The sequence below is a fragment of the Vipera ursinii genome, assembly GCF_947247035.1.
Source record: "Vipera ursinii genome assembly, chromosome: 7".
In the NCBI taxonomy this organism is placed as follows: domain Eukaryota; kingdom Metazoa; phylum Chordata; class Lepidosauria; order Squamata; family Viperidae; genus Vipera; species Vipera ursinii.
Window position 1 is genome coordinate 50,608,306 of NC_139521.1, and position 22,240 is coordinate 50,630,545.

At 36.3% G+C, this 22,240-nt stretch overlaps 1 protein-coding gene across 1 annotated transcript in view; it reads left to right on the forward strand.

Moving 5' to 3' along the window:
* Positions 1–20,960, forward strand: part of ARHGAP10 (Rho GTPase activating protein 10) — a 116,195-nt gene extending 95,235 nt beyond the window's left edge. Inside the window, exons 21-23 of the mRNA XM_083367776.1 lie at positions 3,923–4,054; positions 6,124–6,203; positions 19,553–20,960. Coding sequence (XP_083223902.1) covers positions 3,923–4,054; positions 6,124–6,203; positions 19,553–19,641 — 301 coding nt within the window. The 3' untranslated portion in view covers positions 19,642–20,960. The remainder of the gene's footprint in view (positions 1–3,922; positions 4,055–6,123; positions 6,204–19,552) is intronic.
* Positions 20,961–22,240: the final 1,280 nt, after the last annotated feature.

Consider the following 22,240-nt stretch of genomic DNA (forward strand, 5'->3'; position numbering starts at 1 on the left):
GGTTGTTTATTAAAATTTTACATTACAATTATGATAAAGATCTCATCTGATTATGCCTTTAGGCCTTCTAAAAGCATTCTCCTCCTTCTGCCATGTCTATAATCAGTGTAATTCATACTTGACAAATTTCCTATATAACTTTTTCTCTCATATCATATACAGATTTCAGTTGACACGTGTTTATGTCATTCAAATAAGACAGAAGTGAAATGCATATATTTAATACAGTACATTATTTATTTATTTATTTATTCGGTTTATATACCGCCCTACTCCCAAAGGACTCAGGGCGGTTTACAAAGCAAAATTTTAAAACAATACAATATAAAATTAAAATAAAATAAAATTAAGTCTAGCCCCAAAATATTAAAATCGCAGTTTAAAAACATTAAAACCCCTCAGTCCAGACCAGATAGCTCAAAGAGCCAGGTTTTTAGGTCCTGGCAAAATGAACGAAGGTTGGGGGCAGTCTGGAGTTCCATTGGCAGTTGATTCCATAGGGCAGGTGCGCCCACAGAGAATGCCCTCCCCCTGGGGATCGCCCGTCAGCAATCCTTGACCAGCGGTACCCTGAGGAGGCCCTCCCTGTGGGAGCGCACAGGACGATGGGAAATTGACGCTGGCAGCAGGTGCTCCCTCAGATAATCCGGGCCCATGCCATTTAGGGCTTTATAGGTCATCACCAGCACCTTGAATCTCACCCAGAGGGCAACTGGAAGCCAATGTAGCTCGCGGAGAAGAGGTGTTACATGGGAGTATCGGGAGACTCCTATCACAACTCACGCGGCTGCATTCTGCACCAGCTGAAGCCTCTGAGTGGTCCTCAGGGGCAGCCCCATGTAGAGAGCATTGCAGTAGTCTAGCCGGGAGGTCACGAGTGCATGGGTGACTGTGCGTAGGGCATCTCGGTCTAGATAGGGCCATAACTGGCGCCCCAGGCGAACCTGGGCAAAAGCCCCCCTGGCCACGGCTCCTATATGATCTTCTAAACTGAGCCATGAGATCTTAATTAAAACATGTAAATATTTTATTCAATAATACTCAGTATATTATTCAACAAATATGGTACTCAGTATGCTAAATATTTTGGACTTCAATAATATTAATTCAAATTTCAGTATATTGTTAATGTTTAAATTTCAACATGATAAAATGGGAAGAAATTATGATTAAAATTTGTAAGTATAAGTTAATGCACCAAATTAATGACACCAAATATCAAATAATATTAGAAAAAAATAAAGAGTTTAAAAACACCAATGATCAGTACCAGTGTGGCTTAATTCAAGTTTCCTGCACTTGAATGGGAAGGGGATCTGTGTACTACAAAGCCTGCAAAGGTGCTACAAGTGAGCTAGCATACAATACATAATATTCTTTAGAGAGTCATTACCACAGAGTTGAAGGTTTCTGTAACTCAGCTCAGTGTTGATGAAGTTTGAGGAATATATTAAGTTTATTAAAAATGTATATCAATAAAAACAAAATAGTTTGAAAAAAATAATAGATATAAAATTTGTAGAAATCTACATTTGATAGAAAAAAGGGATGCGGTGGCTCAGTGGGTTAGGACGCTGAGCTTGTCGATCAGAAGGTCAGCAGTTTGGCAGGTCAAATCCTGAGTGCCGCATAACAGAGTGAGCGCCTGTTACTCGTCCCAGCTTCTGCCAACCTAGCAGTTCGAAAGCACGTAAAAATGCAAGTAGAAAAATAGGGACCACTACAGTGGGAAGGTAACAGCGTTCTGTGCGCCTTTGGCGTCTAGTCATGCTGGCCACATGACCACGGAGATGTCCTCGGACAAGCGTTGGCTCTTCGGCTTTGAAACAGAGATGAGCACCGGCCCCTAGAGTTGGAAATGACTAGCACGCATGTGCGGGGTAACCTTTACCTTTACCTTTGATAGAAGAGATACGTGTTTACAGAGTCTTTACATGCAGAGCATCCATGCCCTATCTTGAAAGAACAGAATTGGTCTGTCTACAACATGGTGGACAAATGATGGTCTTGCAGAAGGGGCACATTCAACAGGGCAGTTTTTGGAAAATTTAACATGGTTCAGGCTTCTAAAAGGAGAGGGAGTTCTTTCATTTGGCATGCTGTAAACCTGGTAGCACTTTAAAGATCAATACCAGCTCCTAAAATTTTAGTCACTGATGCAGATCTATATAGTCATCCTAGGATTGTTATTAGATCGCAACCTTTTTCACATTTTACACTAATTATAACTTTCATATACTTTTTAAGCATAGTCCCTTGTGGGGTCTATCACAGTAATCAAAAAAGGATGTTAGCATGATTAAGCATTAGCAATGTTGAGCTACTAGATCAAAAAGAATTTGCAGAGGTGCCCAGCTGAATCCAGTGACAACTGAAATCAAGTCAAATTCCCAGACTGTGACCCTGCTGTTTCTAGGAATGTACAACCCTTTACTCAATAATAATATACATCAACGTTATGTTAATTTTAGACTTGTTTTTATTATTTCTTGGTCTTATAATGTTTTATCATGTTTTATGGGTAAGAAAGTGCTTATTGGATTGGCTGCAGATTTAGTTGTATACTATTTTTGTGCTAGTTGGTGTCTGTTTTTCTGGCCTGCTGTCTGTCTGTAATCTGTCCAGCCATCCCTATGCTTAAAATATTAAGAAACAGCCATGAAATATCATTATGTTAATATACCTAGAAGTTATCAACAACATGCTATTGCAGTGTAGACTGATTATGCCGTAGATATGTGAATATTTTTATTCTTGTATATAATGAACCTTATCTGTCTTCATTTCGTCTTGGAATCAAAATAGCCATATCCCTTAAAATATATATAATCCAATTATTACCCAAGTATTATTGATTAAAATCTTTCAAGAAAATTTATTATCTTCCTGTTTCTGTTTTTATTTAACAGTATATGCTCCCATTCAATGAAAAATAACTTTACATGCAAGAAACATTTACATCTTTGTTCCTTTATTAAGTTTTAATAGAATTGTGGAATTGTATATTTCTTGTAAACAAAGAAAGGTTATGCTGTTCTATGGAACAAAATGGACTTGCCCAAAAGTTGATGTAAATTCTTTCCTTGGCCTTTGTTTTCTACTTTCCTTGCTCACTGATTCTTGAGATAAAGGAATTCTATTTAGCAGGGTTACCTTGGCAACAAGTCAAATAATATCCAGTAAACTTTCTTTTCTAGTATTTAGTTCCTGAATATCAGTTAAGATGTCTAATTGTCAAATTTCCAACTTGTCCTTCTAGAAATGGAATTATACTTAAAATAATTTCTCCTTGTCAAAGAAAAATGACCAGCAAATAATCTTTCTTCTTTAATAGTTTTCTACATTCATCCTTAATTACTATTTTTTCATACAAACTACCATATTGCTGTTCAATATTTATCTTACTGTAATATTTATCTTTCATGAATTACCATTTCATAAGCCAAATACAGAAACTTAATCTCCTTTTTATTGCTAAATCTCAATCTTCTATGTTAAAAGGGTAGGGGTATTTTTTCTAATAAATATTTGAGAGCAGACTTCACAAAAAAATAATTCACGATTCTTTTTTTCTAAAAAGGTTTTTCTCTGTCTTATTGTTAACTGTGTACATTTCATAAGAATTAAAATAAAAATAAAGAATAAAAATAATTAAATAAAATAAAAAGCTGAGTGCACAACTTGCCATCTTGACTTCTCCCTGAACTTCTCATATATATCTGGAAGTATACTTTTGTCAGTAGCCTAACAAGGTTGATTTTTTCCTAAAGCAAAAGAGAAACCAAAGCTAAAAGATGTTTGATGTATGTTTAAGAAGACATATTATAATGACTGAAGTCAATAATTTCATTGATTTTATAGATCTCAGAACTAACTTGGGATTGGATTAAAATCATTGATTATTCTCATAAAATTATTTCAGATCCAGTGAGGTTCATTCATCAATGGTTTCCTGGATAAATCTAAAGTCAACTACAGCACAAAGTCCAGTCACAACAAACCTATCATTTTTATTTCCATCTTCTACTACAGAAACTGACAGACCAGTTGGAAGGTAATATTGGAATATTAATTTATTTTCATTGTAATGTATCTCTTATTACATAACAGAAACAGGATTATAATAATTAGCATAGACATAATTGGTCTTTTACAGTTAAATTGTTTACTGTCATAATATGTTCATGATACAAAACAGAATATTCAAACTGGGGGGAGAAAGGCATAGACATTAAGGACAAAGTTCAATTCTGGTCACATTAAATGAAATTTCCTCTGTCTCTCAGGATACAGTAATATATTTAACACTATAATTCACTTGTAATTTCCCAGCCAATCCACTGAAAAGCTCTCTGATCAGTCATGTTGAAAGAAAGAAAGCTTCTTTCAAAATGTAAAAAACAAGAAAAAAGTGAAGAAAATGATTGGTCCGTTAGTGGGTGAAAGTGGCAAGAAGGTGACAAGCAACAGGGAGAAAGCAGAACTATTTAACTCGTTTTTTGCATCTTTCTTTACACAAAGGGAAAAAACCAGACCAACCTATCAAAAATAGTGCCATAAAAAACAGAATAGAAACACAGGTTAAGATAGGCAAGAAAATGGTGAGTACCTGTCCAGGCTAGACGAGTTCAAATCACCAGGACCAGATGGATTATACCCCAAGGTTCTCAAGGAACTGGCAGATGTGATCTCAGAACCACTGAACTATATTTTTCAAAGATCCTGGAGCACTGGGGAACTACCAGAGGACTGGAAAAGAGCTGATGTAGTTCCCATCTTCAAAAAAAGGGAAAAAAATGGATCCAGGAAATTACAGGCCTATCAGCCTGACCTCAATACCCGGGAAGATTTTGGAGCACCTAGAGGCAAACAAAGTCATTACTAAAAGCCAACATGGGTTTGTCAAAAACAGATCATGCCAGACAAATCTTATTGCATTCTTTGACCAAGTGACAAAATTAGTAGATCAGAGGAATGCTGTGGATATAATTTACTTGGACTTCAGTAAGGCATTTGATAAAGTAGATCACAAATTACTGCTTGATAAGAAAGAAAAATGTAGGTTAGACAGAATTACCACCAGATGTATTCGTAACTGGCTGACAGGCGCAAGAGCTGTCTGGCGTTTGCAAGGGGGAGGGGAAGGGGCTGAGAGGCTCTTGGGGGTGGGAAGGGAGAGTCACGTTGGAGTGGGGACTGGACTAAGGAGGCTTGAAGTTGCTTTGCAAGAACGGGGGCGCTCGATTGATTTATGTACTATTTTCCGGCATATAAGATGACTGGGCATATAAGACGACCCCCCAACTTTGGAGATGATTTTCATGGGTTAAAAAGTCGTCTTATACGCCGGAAAATACGGTATTTAAACTTTCTTTTTGCAAGTACTAGGATTATTTTTTTCATATTCTTATAAATATGACAGTTATAATTTTAAGACAAAATGATTACAAAGGTTTTCAGTTTCTTCATGTTTAACAGCCAAAATACTATTTTTATTTAATGTGTCAAGTGCTGCAGTGAGTATATCTTAATCAGTCTTTAGTACCATTTTGTTTTTTAGCTACCAATGGTATAAAAAAATGCCCCAAACAACTATGCCAACTAAAATGTAAAAAATAATTTTAGTGATCTTCAGTAAACAGCCTCCTGCTTACTTTGTAATTTGCTTCAGGGAAAGCTAATTATGGGCAAATCCATGAATGAAAAATGGATCAATAATGGTGAAAATGGTGCATACCATGAGTGAAGCCTCCCAAAACATTAATCCTCTCCTGAATAAAAAAATTATCACTACCATCAATTGAGACAGTAGCGTTCCATGATTCAAATGGCACTTGAAGCAAACATGACTATTGGAAAATGACAGAAAATGCACTGCTAATTTCAGCAGAGCAAGAAACACATTCATAGGTAGATGAAGTCCTTGTACCATAGATTTCTTCTTGCTCTGATCTTGTATCTTCTGCATTAACTGCTGATTATTGTTTTTGTTGATAAAGACACACCTACACAGAGACATTGAGACTTTTCTTGTATGACTAGAATCAATATTTCCTTTTATTGTCATATAAAATTGAGGACCTGTAAATAATTGTGCAACCTTTTTTTCAATATTGTCAATAGAAAAGCCAGGGCAGTATATCCATGTGAAGCAGAGCATAGTTCTGAACTGTCTTTTCAAACTGGGGCAGTTTTTGAAGATGGTAAGTAGTTATCACTTTTATAATCCTACAAATAAGCATATCTTTTAGAAAGCTGACATGTAATATCATATAGTCTCCCTAAATGGTGTCTAGAGCAGGGGTGTCAAACTCAATTTCATTGAGGGCCGCATCAGCACTGCGGTTGCCCTCAAAGGGCCGGGTGGGCGTGGCCTGGGTGGGCGTGGCCTACTGGGTGGGTGTGGCTAGAGTGCGTATGGCCTGGGTGGGCGTGGCCAGCTCTACAACATTGGCATCAAGGGTGCCTATGAGGGCCTGGGCAGGAGTGGGACAGATCTGAGGTTCTGTGGCAGAAGGAGGGTCTCTGGGCCAAGGCCAAGGCAGTGGGGGCCGTTCCCTCACTGTTTCCAGGATGGCTTCGCGGGCCACATGAAACCACTTCGCGGGCCGGATCCGGCCCCCGGGCCTTGTATTTGACATGTCTGGTCTAGAGCAATACATGCAGCATCCATTGTAAGCATATGTTTTCCTGAGCCAATGTCTGATGAAGCTGAAAAAAAATCGCATTAAGACAATCTGTGTATAGTTTGGGTTTAATCTTATTTGAACATTTAATGGAACACAAGCAATTTTTTATGGAACTGACGTATGGATCAAAGTAGAACTTGAGAGATACAAAGAATTTAATTGGAGATCCATATTAGCCATGGTTTTACCTCTTACTCTGGGCTACACTGTAGAAATACAGTGTAAAGATACAGTTTTTCTATTTACATTTCCTTTCAACCTACCGTAGATATTCCTAATCTAGCCCTCTTGATCCCTAGATTTCCAATCAATAGCCACAATAAAATGGAAATTCTGAGAGCTTCTGAATCAACATATTTGTAGGATAGTAGTTTGGGGAAGGCTTAGTGAAACTTGGTAGAAATGAACTACATATTTGAATATATAATAGCACATTAAAAAGATCAATATTCATTCAATAAAAAGGACTACTTCTTACACTTTAAATAATATGTCAGAACTGAGTAAGAACTAGGTTTGGGAAAATTTGAGCTCACTGCTATTGAGCTCATATTACATAGACTATAATGGAGAAATTCACAGTACAAATGTAGTCAAGTTGAATGTTAGAAACCAGATCAAAGAAAATCTCTGTTGGCCCTTTGATGGGGATGAGGTCAAGAAACAGAATTCCTGGATTTCAGGAATGCTCATTATATTGTAAGATAGTAATAGAAAATAGAAAGCCATATTATTTTGAATTAAATCAAGGACTTTATTTATTTGAAATTAAATAAACCTAGGAATTATTTGTAGTTTCTTTCTCATACTTTCCACGTTTTCAGAGCTGAGTTGCTATTTCTTTTCCCTTAATGGTTAATTACTCTCTTCCCAGTTTCCAAAGTCACTTCTACATTTGCTCATTGACAATCTTACAGTTGTAATATTTCCTACTAATTCCAAGTTACCTCTTGTTGTGATAAATACATGCTCACTTAGGATTCCTTTTATACATACAACATTGAGTTATGCCCCTCAAACCCCACTCTTACAGAATAAAAGAAAGATATTGAATTTGAGTATGGAACCAAAACAGGATACTCTTTTCAACTCTGACCACTTTTCAAAATAATTGTTTTCCTTTGGTTAATACTACTCAAAACAAGAAAGCAGGTATTAACTATAAAGTGGTTTCCCGGTACCATGAAAGGGAATATATTGATTATTGCACAATATTAAGCAAAAAGGAGTAGATTGTCCCAAAGGTGCTTTTCCAAAAGTCAAATGAACTTTTTTTGTTTTTCCTTGATGATTTTTCACTTCTCATCCAAGAAGCTTCTTCAGTTCTGGCTGAATGAATGGTGGAGAGTGGAAGGATATATATTCTTTATAGGCATCTAATCATTAGCCCTCTTTGAGTGCTAAAATAGGCACTGAGAATCTCCATAGGAGTGGGTTAATGATAGTAATATAAAAGAGCTTTAGGTCAATCTAAAGTAATATAATTTGTATAGCTGCTGTAGCTTTGTTAGAGCAAAGATTTGGTTTCCCTTTACAAATACAGGAAAGTCTATTAGGGTGTGTGTGTGTGTAGTTGTTTTTTTGTCTAGTTTCAGTATCAAGAGTTTTGGAATTCCAAGATATGGTTAGTTGGTTTAACCATCATTTCAATAACATTTATGGGACTGTCTCCAGTTATTTCTTGCCATGTCTCACATGCTAACAGAGGAGACACGATCCAGGTTTCCTTGTTGAAACAATATAATCTGATGGAACCCACATGGCATGCCTCCTTCATTATGGCACCTATACTGTGGAACAGTGTTACCCGTGAGATTGACTAGTTTTGACCTTGTTAGTCATTAGGAAGGCCTTGAAAACCTAGATGGCCCTTTAGACAGTGGATCCAGGATGTTGATATCCTGTAAGGTGTGAAATAACTGGTGTCCCCCATCTGAATGTGTTACGCTTGTGATTTGTTGGTTGTTTTACAAGGTTTACTATAACTTGTTTATCTTGTTTATTTTTATACATGTGTGTGTTTGTGTGCATGTATGAGAGAGAGAGAGAGAGAGATTGGCAACTGTAGAAATCTTTTAAATCAATAAATCAAATCAAAATAAAATAGCATTTCATCTAAATCAGCTTATGTTTCTGAGCTGACTTAGCATTTATCCCAGAAGCAATAAGAATGTACCATGTGGTAGTTCTACTTTTATTTTGTCATAGAAGATTTTTATTTTGGGGGTTGCAAGAAGAAAAGTGTGCAAAACATTTCACAAGAGAAGACAAACATCCAGGATGAATTGATCTACTAACCACAAGCAGCAAGTCTTCCTTTAATTCTGATGTTCAACCATTGTCTTAAAGGCAGCATTTGCAACTGAAGAAGGTGCTTCTGTGACGGGGCAATTGTATATTTTGGTACATTTTTTCAAAGAAGCTACAGGCCTTCTTTATACTTGTCCTCTGCCAGAAAAGAAAGCAGTTGGCTCAAATACACGAGAAAGCTAACACTTCTATATCTGTAGACTTCTCCCTTTTTGGCAGTTGTTAACTGGTGGATAGCAGCAGAAACAGTAGTGAATTACACATCAACTGTTTGCATGCCTCTTTTTTAAAAAAAAGTAAATTCCTGAATGCAAGATATAGCACATTGATAACTTTCTAATGAGAAAAAAGGCAGGGTAGTAGTAAGCATGAAGGGAAGAAAACTGTCTGGGAACTTATCAGTTGTGCTTTCTGGTAAAGAATATTTTGTGACTAACCATACTCTCCTAATATCTGTTACATTATGTCAGTGCCCAAAGTATTAGCTCAAAATCGCTTTGTGCTCCAAGTGGGTGCCTATTCTGAGGTAATAGATTTTCCCATTCCTTACTGAGTTCATGGGTTGCTGTGTGCTGAGCTAGATGAAGTCCCATGATGATATGATGGTTTTGGCTAGGGAAATGATGGAAACATGAGGCTAATTTTGTTTTTCTTATGGTAGTCTCAGATGCTCTGTAACATTGGCCATTTTAAAAAATATCTACTATCATTTATCACCTAGGAAATTGTTTTGAGTCATTTTCTCTTTGTAGCTCCAAATGTGGTCCCTGACTTCCTACTGGGCAATTATTCTTTTACCTCAAAAATAGAAATAAGAAAAGTTTTTCATGAACTTAATTTTTTCATCATCTTAAGACTTGGCAAAGTATTTACATTTTTTAAAACAAGTTAAGGTGGATTAAAAAAACTTGCAAATGATCTGTTTTTTCTGCATGAACAGAGAAAAGGGAGCAGAGAAAAAAACAAGCATATATAAAACAGAAATACATCCACCCCGTGCTTGAAATAAGGGTTCATTTAGTCATTTTGCCACAGACTGTATTATTTTTGCTTACAGTAGATTAAAAAAATTTTTCTATTATTATTATTCCTTCTTCTGTTCTCTTTTGTTCTTAGTCTGTTTACCATTAAGAAAACTGGGATGTTATAGTTGTGTCTTGTCAAAAATTACCTTATAGACAGATTGCGTCTGAATCAAAAGTAATAAAAGAGGAATTAAATGTGTATTTAATTGCTTCAAAGACTTCTCTTAAAAGCAAGTTTAGTTTAAAGGTGTGGTTTCTTGGCATATGAGTTGAAACTCCTGTAGTCAAATCTACCGGTATGTACAAAATTGTTGTTGAAACATGTGGTTCACAAAGCAGGAATTTAACAATGCTTTCAGGCATGTCAGACCTTGTGTCTCTTCCTCAAAAGAAGAAAGGAAAATGCATTTAAGGCTCAATTTAAATTCTCCGATTGGAAAATGGGAGTTTGCATCCTTGTGAATGTTTCCACATCATTAAAATTATACCAAAATCCTTCAGCCTTTGGATTCAAGCTACTTCAGCTATGCCTTCAGGAATAGATGACTGTCACAAATGAGATTCAGAAGCAAAGAGACTTTCCAAATGTCACTTGAAGTTTTTATGCAAGACCTTAATAGCATAGGATAAGCTATGTTATGTTTCCCTCTATTACCAGAACTACATCGTTGAATAAAAATAAAGCTTGTGTGCTTCATAGATTTCCAGACTTTTGAGCCTTTTGAGAGTCAGTCTGGTAAGATTTAGCACATGCTTGTGGCATCAGGCTTTCTTTTAGTACAGTGGTTTAATTTATCCCTTGTCCACATGGCTTGGTTTTTGTCTGGCAATTACTTAAGAAAGAGATAAGATTGTATCACTGCAGCCTTATCTTGCTCACCACCTTGGAAAGCCAAAAGTAGGAAATGGCTTCTTTCCTATGTTTTGAGACAATTTTGAAAACTTGCCTACTTATTTATTATTTATTAAATTTATATACCACACATCTCACTGTTGCACTGACTCTGGGTGGCTTACGAAGTGTAAGGACCCACCTCAGCTAAGCCTCCCAAGAAAGCAGAACTCTTGAAACAGGCATTGTCTCAAAAGGAACATTTATGAGGGGCTAGTTGCAGTAGGGAATCAGGGCAGAATCTGAGAGAAAAACCCGCGAAGCAATATATTAAAAGGAACATTCAATACTCCTCCCCCCAGAGTCTCAGTGTTCATTTGAATCCCATCCAATCCACAGGTGGCATCATGTTTTGGTAACTGGTCTTTTCAGCGGGCTCTTCAAGGTCTTTCGCACTTTCGATTTCTCCTGGCTCCAAGCGCAAACCGTCCCTTAGATAAGGGAGAGACATTCCATCCCCTGGGTGGGGGGGGAAGGGGCATCTTGCAGACAGTGCAAAGCAATTCCAAAAGCTCCCCCTTCCCAACAGAAAGGTAGGCCACATAGAAAGGCTACAGAAAAAGGGAAAATAGGCATAGGGTTAAAATACATTTCTTTGGGGGCCTGACACAAAGTGATAAAAATGTAAAAAAAAAAGTACAAAAATTAAGATTAAATAATAAGCTAAAAACCAAGAGGACAGATGACGGGGGGAGAGGGGAAACGGGGATCTTTTCTGTACCCTGTCAGCCAATCCTGGTACCAGAGCGCCTGTGTCAGAGCCCCAGGTCAATAGGCAGAGCCAGGTTGTAAGGCTGCTCTGGAAGGCCAAAAGTGTGGAGGCAATCTCAACTCCCAGCAGGAGAATATTCCAGAGGGCAGGGACCACAGCGGAAAAGGCTCTTCTCCTGGACCCCTCCAAACAAAAGTTCTTTGGCAGACAGGATTCAGAGTGGGATTCTTTCACTGAAGCGAGAGTCACACCCAATCACACTGAAGAGATAGCCTGGATCCATGTCATGCCTATTTTTACCTACTAATGCATACTGTTTTCCAGTTCTGATTTTCCCTTAAATCTCAAAGCCTTTACCTCTCCTTAACAGTATTTTGCAGCACATGTAACATTTCTCAAGACATTCTGTTTTTCAAGGGACAGTATAATATATGCTAATCTTATCACTTTATCAGCCCCAACAATGAGTATTTGCTTTTTTCTGCTGAATATATTATTCAAACCATTCACTCTTTGGCTTCGATAAGGTCACCTTTCTTGTCTCAATTGTGAGAGGATTGGACAGCTTTGCTTCAAATTGGTCTGCTTATTTTCAGTTTTACAGAGATATCATGGTTCTTTACATCCAGTTAAAGATATCAGTGGTAAATCCTCTTTGAAGGTTGCATCTTTGATATATCTTTCCATCTTGAAGACTTCTTTGTCATCTAATCTTGAAAAAGTGTTTCATTTGTTAGGGGTGCCTGTTGCCTTTTATGCTGATGGGCTTGCTTTTTTCTGACAATATCTGGGTTTGCTTACCAGTATCACAGAAACGCAATATAATCAAAGCATTTCTCTAAATGGATAAAAACTATTGTGTTTTAGGTGATAAGACAAACATGCTTCTGTGGGCATAAAAGGACACTTTATAACAGCAACATTTTGTTTCTGTATTTTTTGATTGATACCACAACATCAATTCAAACAATCACTCTGTCTTAGGTATGCTGCTCTTTCTTCTGTTCTTGTGTAATATGAACACCTATCCTCTTACGCTGACCAGGGACTTTACTGTCACCCAAATCACATTTTTTAACTGGTGTTCTTCATTTAGCTGTGCATGCCTATAGCCCATACTTGGATTTCATGTTGCTTCAGTACTCGAGCAAATGAGATGAACGTGGGATGACACTTTGTATATCTACATGTGATTTTTCTTACCAAAATATCACCTCCAGAAGGTTCTGAATAAAGACTCTGGGCAGAAAAATATGTGAGTGCACAATGATTAATTAAAATAGCAGAATTACAAGGCTTATTCTTTCTCCTTCACAAATCTGTAGATACAAATCATTGTATCTACATATATGTTATTCTAAGTTACTTTTCCCCTAAACAGAATTGAATCAGTTATGGGAAAGATCTTTTCAGTAATTCTCATTCAGTATAAATTGTGTGGAATTTCAATAGAATGGCTTTTTTTATATTGTGAAGGGAAAACCAAGAAGAACATGCTGTAGTTTCTCTTACATGGTCTGGATCTGCGGACATTTTCTTCATACCATGAAAGGAATCAAACCGGAAGGGCAAGATAAAACACATTGGCTTTTAAAGTATTTTTAAAGGACTACTGCATCCTTTTCGAGATGAGAAATACTTTTAAAACCAAGTCCTTAATGTCCTGTGTTCTAGACAGCTGTTGCTCATAGGAGTCCGCAGTTTTATTTCTATCTGTGAAGTTATAGATATTAAAGTCTTAATGAGTGAAGTAAACAAATAAACTTTATTACAGTCATTGGTCAGCCAAAAACAAACAAAAAACACAGTTTCCAAAACAGTAAGTGTGGACAAAAACATAACAGATTTTGGCAAAGTAAAAAAAAATGTACCCACAGTTGTAGCAAGAAAATCATATTAATTGGATAGTAAGGGTTATATATAAGAACGATCTGGTAATCTGGAGTTAGTATCTGCAGTTGGGCATCTTTATAATGGAAGCATTACAGCAAAACAGGAGTCAGGAGTTCCTTCACCATAGGGGCAAAATCTTTGTTCAGATGGGATACCCTGCAATTTCCCCCAGGAATAGCTGTTGGGAGAACGTTAACTTTGCCTAAGTTCAACTCTTTGAATTTGGATCATGTGATTTGGCATCTTGAAAAAAGTTGAATGACTAAGAACACATCTTTGGGTATGGCAGTGAGGTCTGATTGGGCTTTCTAATCCTGGACATGTTGTTTAAAAGCTGTCCCTAAGTGCTCATATACCATCTTCAAGATTGCATTAAGCGGGCTTCCAGTTTGCACATGCGGCGCTGGCGGATGTGCCAGGTGAAGCTCTCCCCCCTGCCATCCGGTCTTTCTCCCTCAGAGGACCCAGCAAAGGGTTAAAAGTCACCCTGGAGGGGTGACCACCATGAGGAGGCTTTCTCTACAATCGCGGAAGGACAGCAGCCCTCCGTTTGATCCGGAGTTACTCCTCTGGCCCAAAGAAGAAGACATCGGCCATTAACATGGCCGATCACTAATTCGTTCCCTGCCGAAAGCCAAAATTACTACCAAGCACAACGAAGCAATCTGGAGGATTTGGGTGAGACCTTACTCTTCTTACTTGCCTAATTACTTTCCTGTGGGATTTTCTTGAAAATCTTTTTCCCCCTTCTTGAAAGATCGGCAACTGCTTACTTGGGGATTTACAGCCTTAAAGCCTCAAAAGAAATCAAATGACTAAGGTAAATAACTAAGCAACCTTATTTGTACCTCTGAAATTTTTGAGCCACTAAAAAGTTTTTATTGCTTATTTTTACGGGGATCTACTACCCTATTTACTACTAAAAATGAATTAATTGGATAAAAGACTTATATTAGTCTGCAAAAGGATTGTACATGCTATTAAGGACATCTTGTGGCGAAACCTAGTATAGTAAGTAAACCTTTTTTTTAAACTCAGATTTGGCTCTAACAGATTTGTCCTTGATATTATCTTTAAAGATAAAAATTGGGAACACCTGGCACTGAAAACAACTTTTTGGAATAGTGGAGGTGGACATTTATTGACTTTTATTAAAATAGCCTCCACTAAAGGCCTCTCTCTAAAATACTAAAGAAATAGAAGAGTATATTCCACCACTTGACTATAAACTCATACTTGATACAATTTTGGCAATGACTGCAGAAATGAAAGCCAGATTTAAAGACAAATCTGACAGCACAAACTCACCAAATGAGACTCTTACTTCAATTGATGAACTGACAATCCAAAAATGAACAGAGGATGAGGAGTTTAACAACAAAACAGGGGACTTTAAAGTAGAACAAGTACAATCTACAGAGAGCCTTGATGCCAAAACATTGATTTCAACTATAAAACCTACAATCCAACAAGCAACAGAAGCTGAAGAAAGCAATACTAAGATGGAGGATGCCAAAGGCCTTCAAATACAGTACACCAAGACTTCAACCAATCAAACAATAACTACAACACCAGACATGACCTCTTACCTAAGCCAGATGGATTTGAAAGAAGAAGACCAGATTGAATTAATGACAACTGCACTACGCCAAACATGGAGATTGGATTTACTGGAACGAAAATTTAATGACTACAAAGGGGTCACTCTCTATGAAAAATTGATAACTGGATGGTCTCCCTGGATTCAAACAACGTACGTAGGATGAAAGGGAGACACATTTGAGAAGCTAAGGGCAATGATATGGAAGCCTGCCTGGCACAAGAAGAAAGCTAGAATTAGATTTAAGGGGGAAAAATAAATAAATGAACTTTTCTTCTTTTTCTGTTGTAAGTGTTGGGACTTGCAATAATAAAGCTTAAATTTTTCTCTCAATGGGCCAAGGAGAACTGTTAAAAGATATAAGCTGAGTCTATATTTAGGATCTAGATTTTTAAGGGAATGAAAATTAGCTACAAACAATAAAACATACTTTGTTAACCATAGATGAATTGTAAGGATGTCAAATAGAACATGTATGTATTTCAGACATGATAATTACTATATAATGAAATAGATTAGCTATCAGAACATAACTTTGAATTATATTATAGAATTTGCAATGATATAGTAAAAGATACTACTTTAAAAATTAGTGAACTACTAAGATGGTAAATAGAATATATTTGTTGTAATGATAGAGCTAAAAAAATTTCTTAATGGGCTAAGGGGAATCTTTAAAAGATACATATTGACTTTATACTTAACTTTTAGACCTTTAAAGGAAAGGAAAGTTAGCTATTAGAACTGACTTATATTACAGAATTCGGAAGGAGACAACAAAAGATATTTTTTCAATAATTGTGAACTATTAAGATGTTAAATAGAATAAATTAGTATAGCATAAGAATGTACTGAAATGAACAATATATGTATTTTAGACAGGATAACTACTATATAATGAAATGGGGAAAATGCGGGCTACCCAAAAATTAAGTTTTCTTTTATATATTATAGCCTAGTTCGGAATATCTTATTCCAATTGGGTAAAACTTAAAAACAGGACATGGATATGTATATGTGAAAATATATTGAAAATTGTTTTAACTGATTGTGTTACAATTAGAAATGTATTAATTTGATTAATTTGACTATGCTATCATAACTAAGGGAATTGGAGAGGGAATTCTTGCTGATGTAACTTGACCTATCTACAAATGACTTTGTTATTTACTACTGTTTACTTTTAACTCCGCAACCACCATTTTGCTTCATAAATACCTGGATGTAAAACTAAAAAATCAATAAAACTTCTATTAAAAAAAGATTGCATTAAGCGAAAGAGCATAGCACTTCAATTTCTCACAGAGTGTTCTACCCCAGGATTAAACAAGGTCAACACTTAAAGTCAGAAGTAGCAAGCTCATGAGTAAAGAATCGACTTAAAAAATAAGAGAGGACAAGTGTCCAAATAAAGTTTCAGTGTTGATCTCACCAGCCTCATGAACAAAGCCACATTTGGAACACATTTTGGGACTTGAAATTTGTTAAAGAATTTAGATTGCACCCTTTAAAAGAGTGAAGAAGCCATATGGTCCCAATTAGGTTCTTAACAAAAGTTGGGCCTGCACATTGGCTGAAAATACTTTTCAGCACTAGAACACTAGATATGAATATTGCTTTGCTTGTATAATGCAAGACTTGTCTTCATTTTGGAAGACATAATCCACATGTGCCCTGCATTTATTGATAGCATGACTTACTATCAGTAAATTCTTAAAAATGTGTTACCAAACAAGAATTTTAGTGCTTAGTACATACTAGCAAATCTTAGGTTCAAGCTGTCAAATCACAGTATCCAAAGAGTTTAACCTAGGTAAATTTAATGTCCTTCCAATAGCTTTCCTGAGGGGAAATTACAGGATATCATGAGTTTTTTGCATAATGATGTTTAAATGCTTATGCACTATAATGTGCAGCTAAGCATGTAAAGCTTGCTGTAGATCATTTTGTGTCTGAGATAACAGCACTGCGTCATTTGCATATAGGAGAACTGCAGTGTTTCTGTCACTCAGTTTTGGAGGATGATTAGCTAGATTATTTATCTTGGCCACAAGAGGACTCAGACATAGCCTGAATACTAGTGAAGCCAAGATACATCTTTGCCTCTACTGACAAAAAAAATCCTTAGTTGCAGGAATAAAAATAAAATGTCTCCAGAAATGAATATGTTTTTAATGATTTCAAGTGTAGAAAGTAGAATATTTTATTGTTAATTAAGCTGTGATATTTACCAAATCTGTAAAAACATTTCTGTTTGTCCTTCAAGAATCCTTGAGAAAAGGACTGCATCTTTTCCTGATGCCTCTCTGCCCATGTACTTAGAATTCATTCAGGTAGCACAAAACCAGTTAATATGCATTGCTAAGCTTCCATATGCTTTAATAAGCCTTTAAATGAAGAATTAAGGGAATATTGCATCTTTTCTATTGCTCTACCAATAACTTAAAATATCCAGGTGACACTGCATCCATCAAATTGACATACTGCCAATAACAGCCACTTAATATAACCATTAAATTAGTGACTGACATAAACTACCACGTCCATAAAGGAAAATTCTCTCCCCTCCACTTTTTCCTTCATATATTAGTCTCTTTTTAATCTCTTCTGTATTTATTCTCCCTTCCTTAGCATACTTTTTAGGGGAAAATCTTGACCGGAATCAGGATAGTATCTTCATTGTGTTTTAGCTGGTTAGCTGTTATTATTGTTCAGGAGAATTAGATTGAGGGCAGGACTTGGGTTCAAAGAAACAAATAAAATGGCAGAATTTAGATAACGCCACTATTCAGAACTGGTGCAATTTCTATGTCTTTTTGGTTTTAATCAAAACCTCTCATCATCAGATGCATTTTAAATTTATTTTAACACACATTCCATATAAAGATTCATGTTATGATTTTGCAACCATATGATATAATGTATGTGTCATTATACTAAAGGAAAATTATTTTTATTTATTCAGTATTAGCATTTGAAAATGACATCAAAAAAGAGAGCCCCAAGACAAATCAGTTACTTTTCTTTAAGCAGCTACAAGTCAATCTGCTACCACTATATACCACTATAGCTTATTCTTGTTATAGTTTATTCTGAAAAGAGAATCTGTTCCACTTTGCAAAGTGGAAGAAAAAAGTGCTCAATAGATTCCTGTGAGACATTTCATTTATAATTCATTTTTGCTGGGTATTTAAAGTGCTTGAACTGTTGCCTTTTTCAAGTCTTTTAATAACTTAGCTTTAATATCTTAAATATAACTGGAAAAATTGAGTCATGCTCCAAATCTCTCTCAGACATTGCAGTGAATACTTCAGAAGCAAAAATGTCCAATTGCAATCATTAGATTTTTCAACTAGTACAGTGTAAGTGCTCCAAAATCAAAGTATTCTAAAATATTTTGTGTTGCAACAGTATTATGTTATATTAGGCACGCTCATTTTTATCTTACCATTTAGATCTATAAGGTCAGAAAATACTATTGATTCTGAATATTTCTGTTGTTTTAAAGTTATAAGGAATCTGGTATTTCTGGTTTGGACTAATACATTTTATTAAAATGCATAAGCTTGCATGAGTTGCAGCTCACTTCATCAGAATAACTGGATAGACAGACGTAGGATTTAAATTGGGGTAAAACCTGATGAGCAAAAAGTTTGAAGTTATGGCATGTAAAACAGATTACAAATTGATAACTGTAATGTGTTTAAAGCCCATTGTGTTTATTGAAATGTTCTGAGACTGCCAAAAACTTTAGATACATGCAAGTTCAGCAGTTTCTTGCTAAGGAATGGACTTAATCCTGCTTTTCTAAAACAGTTTCTGATACTACTTTGGCCTCATTTGGAGCCCTGACGTGAAACTTCTGTTCATTAATTATTTGAAGAAAATTTGTCCAGTTCTACATAAAATTTGGAAGGTTCATTACAGATGATGGAATGTATCACATAAGATGAAGATATGTGTAGATTCTTTTAATCTTGCACACGTATTAGTTTAGTGATGGGGTTGATGGGATTACCTGGTGTAGACCAGGTAACAAATAGACCTCTGGGATTGTGGCGCTGTCTCCTTCCATGTTTATTATGGGAATCTGCTTCAGGTTCACTGTGCATCTGATAAAATGAGCTGAATATTATAAAAGCATATGCCTTTTAATAAAATAAACTGTTTGTTGGAAAAGATTAACTTCTTCCTCTTAATTTTTTGCCATCAAAGACTTATATGATTCTCTCCTATGGAATTTTAACCATATGTCATTATCCCTCACTATACCTTTGTGATTAATTAGTGTTCCTGGCAAATGGAGATTCAAAAGATTGATTTTAATTTGCTTATATGAAATGTTGGTTGAACAATTCTAGAAAAGTTTTAGAAATTATGAATTAGCACGAATAACACAATTTTTCCCTTCTCTTTTTCTGTGTTGTTCAGTGCATCTTTCACGAGAACCTGGCTGGTTAGAAGGAACTCTAAATGGGAAGAGAGGACTCATTCCGCAAAACTATGTCCAGTTTCTTTAGTTTTCTTCTGAATGCTTGGAAGATGTACATGGTATCCATGGCTATAGACAGATAGACATTGTATATTGTTTTTCTAGGCCTCAGAAACTTTTAATCAGTAAAAATTTAAGATTAATATCTTAATCTGTATAAAGATTTAACTGCAGTTGCATGTAATTTTATGTGTAGAAGGGAGAGAGACAGAGAAGGAAATTTAATTTTATAAGTAATACTTTGTAAAGGTTTACAGTTACATGTTATGTTTGCATGTATGTGTTCGTAAGAACTTGAATCCAAAAGCCATTTAAATTGTTAGTCAAATACCAGTTAAAAAAGATAGATCATAAAACTGTTTAATCTATTTTGGTATTTTAAATGTGAAGGGTATAAAACTTTGGAACGTGGACTTGAATAACTTCTTTGCAAATATTACAAACCAAAACTGTTGGGAGATATCCATATGGCCAATTCGTTGATCTAAAAAAGGCAAAGTTCTTCAAGCTGAGCACAAGTCCAGATGACTTCAGGAATGCAGCCATATAACTTACTTAGCAGCAGGAAATGGTTTGCTGTTGCCTTATGGGGTTTTCTTTTTTTTTATTTCTGCTGTAATCTCCAATCCAATCTTTAAGGACTCCATCTGAGTACTAACCAGACTGAATCCAAAGTATTAACTTGGAATGCCCCTTAGTTTGAAAATGAATAAATCAGATGGAAAAAGGATGATTTAAAATCTACAGAAGGAATGAATCAAATGTAATTTTCAAAGGTCCAAAGTATAAAAATAAATCTATATAAATTATGTAGTTTCACTTAAATGTGTATATATGTTGAATGCAAAAGCTGAGGTAACACTGCATTTTTGGTTAATAACTACCATGTTTTCCTGAAAATAAGACCCAGTATTATTATTTTTGCACCAAAAGACTCATTAGGGCTTATTTTCAGGGAAACACAGTATCCGAGTAATCAGCCCAGCCGGGCGCCCCACCTCCCTGGCGGATGCACAAGAGGTGGTGAGCTACACAGGCCAATGGTGTCCAGCCGCAGCCCGCCACCCCCTTGGCACAATACAGGTAAGTCCCAAGCACGGAGGCAGGAGGGAACAGGTGATCCAGACGCACTGTTCGGCTGTCTGGCTTGCGGGAGGCTCATGCGATGGCATGGGCAGCAGGCGGAAGCAGAGGTACGGGGGGAGACAGACAACCTGTGCGGCTGTCTGGCTCACAGGAGGCACGTGTGGCGGCACAGGCAAAGGCAAGTGGGAAAAGACAAGCGACGATACACCACACGATGCAGCCATGAACAAGCCAACAGATGGTGGAATGGAGTGGGCAGTGCGTCGGGATCATCTGCCCCCCCGTCCTTCTGCTTCCGCCTTCTGGTGCTGCTGCATGAGCCTCCCGTGAGTCAGTTGGCCACACAACGCATCCTGATTGCCTGCCTCTGCCTCTGCACTTCGACTTACCTGTGTTGTACGGGTAGCGGCTTCTGCCAAACACTGTCAGCCCCCACCTGCTTGCCGTCTCCTGTGGTAGCCACGCTCACCCTTCAGGCTTATTTTTGGGGTAGGGCTTATTTTCTGGGTGGGTCTTATTTTCAGGGAAACACGCTATGTGGACAAACGTTGATATAACTTCTACAAGAAACAAAGCTAAGTAAGGATTTTACTGAAAATTTAAATGCATGCTTACTATGTATGCATCTGTTTACAAATTCAAAGACGCTGAAAATTGGGCATGGTAGGTGCAGAAGTGTGGATGTTCTTTTAGTCAGTGAGTCAGTCACCTCTTCAACAATTTCCAGGTGTAGACAACTTCAATTTTTTTTCTCTTTGTGTCCTTGAAACTTATATTACCTTCCTTGTAGAATTCTTGTAGCTCAGAAATTTCCTTAGGATTTCCTCAAGTAATTTCAGTTTCTTTTATGACTGGGTATTATCTTCTAGATTATGTTGATGGGGAGTTGAAAGTTCTGTCCTTCAGTATTCACTATTTTATTATTCTGTGTAATCAACTACACACAAATACTATGTGTGCATTCAGATTTACAGACCTATTCACGTATAACTGTACCATGCAGAGATTGAGTCACTTCTCTTCACTAAGGATTCATTAAAATTTAATTTAACCAGGGTTGCCAATTTTATTGAGAGAACCATTGATTAAAATGAAATATGAACTGTAAGTTATTGATTTGAGAACTTTTTCTTTACTGTCTTCAAAAACAGTTTTTACAAATTTCCAATTTGTTGGTGAAATTCAGGACTTTTTTTTAATGTTCAACCAAGTCCTAAACATATAATGTAAAAGAACTGAATGGATGGTGGCTACTTAATTCTTTTTCATGTAGCTGTTTGTCGTGAATCTTCTCTTACTAGATTTTCCAAACAGAAGATGAAAAATACAGATTAACTGTATCTTTCTATAATAATGTAGTTTTTATTACTCTTAGCTGGTTTGGGCTTTTTAATAGTAATACATGAAAAATACTATAATATATTCACTGCAGTATAAATTTCCACATTTTAGGTAATGATATCGCTTAAATGTACCACTTTTTAAAGAAAAAAAATTGGAAGTAATGGGATTTTGAGGACAAGAAATAGAAACACTGGAAA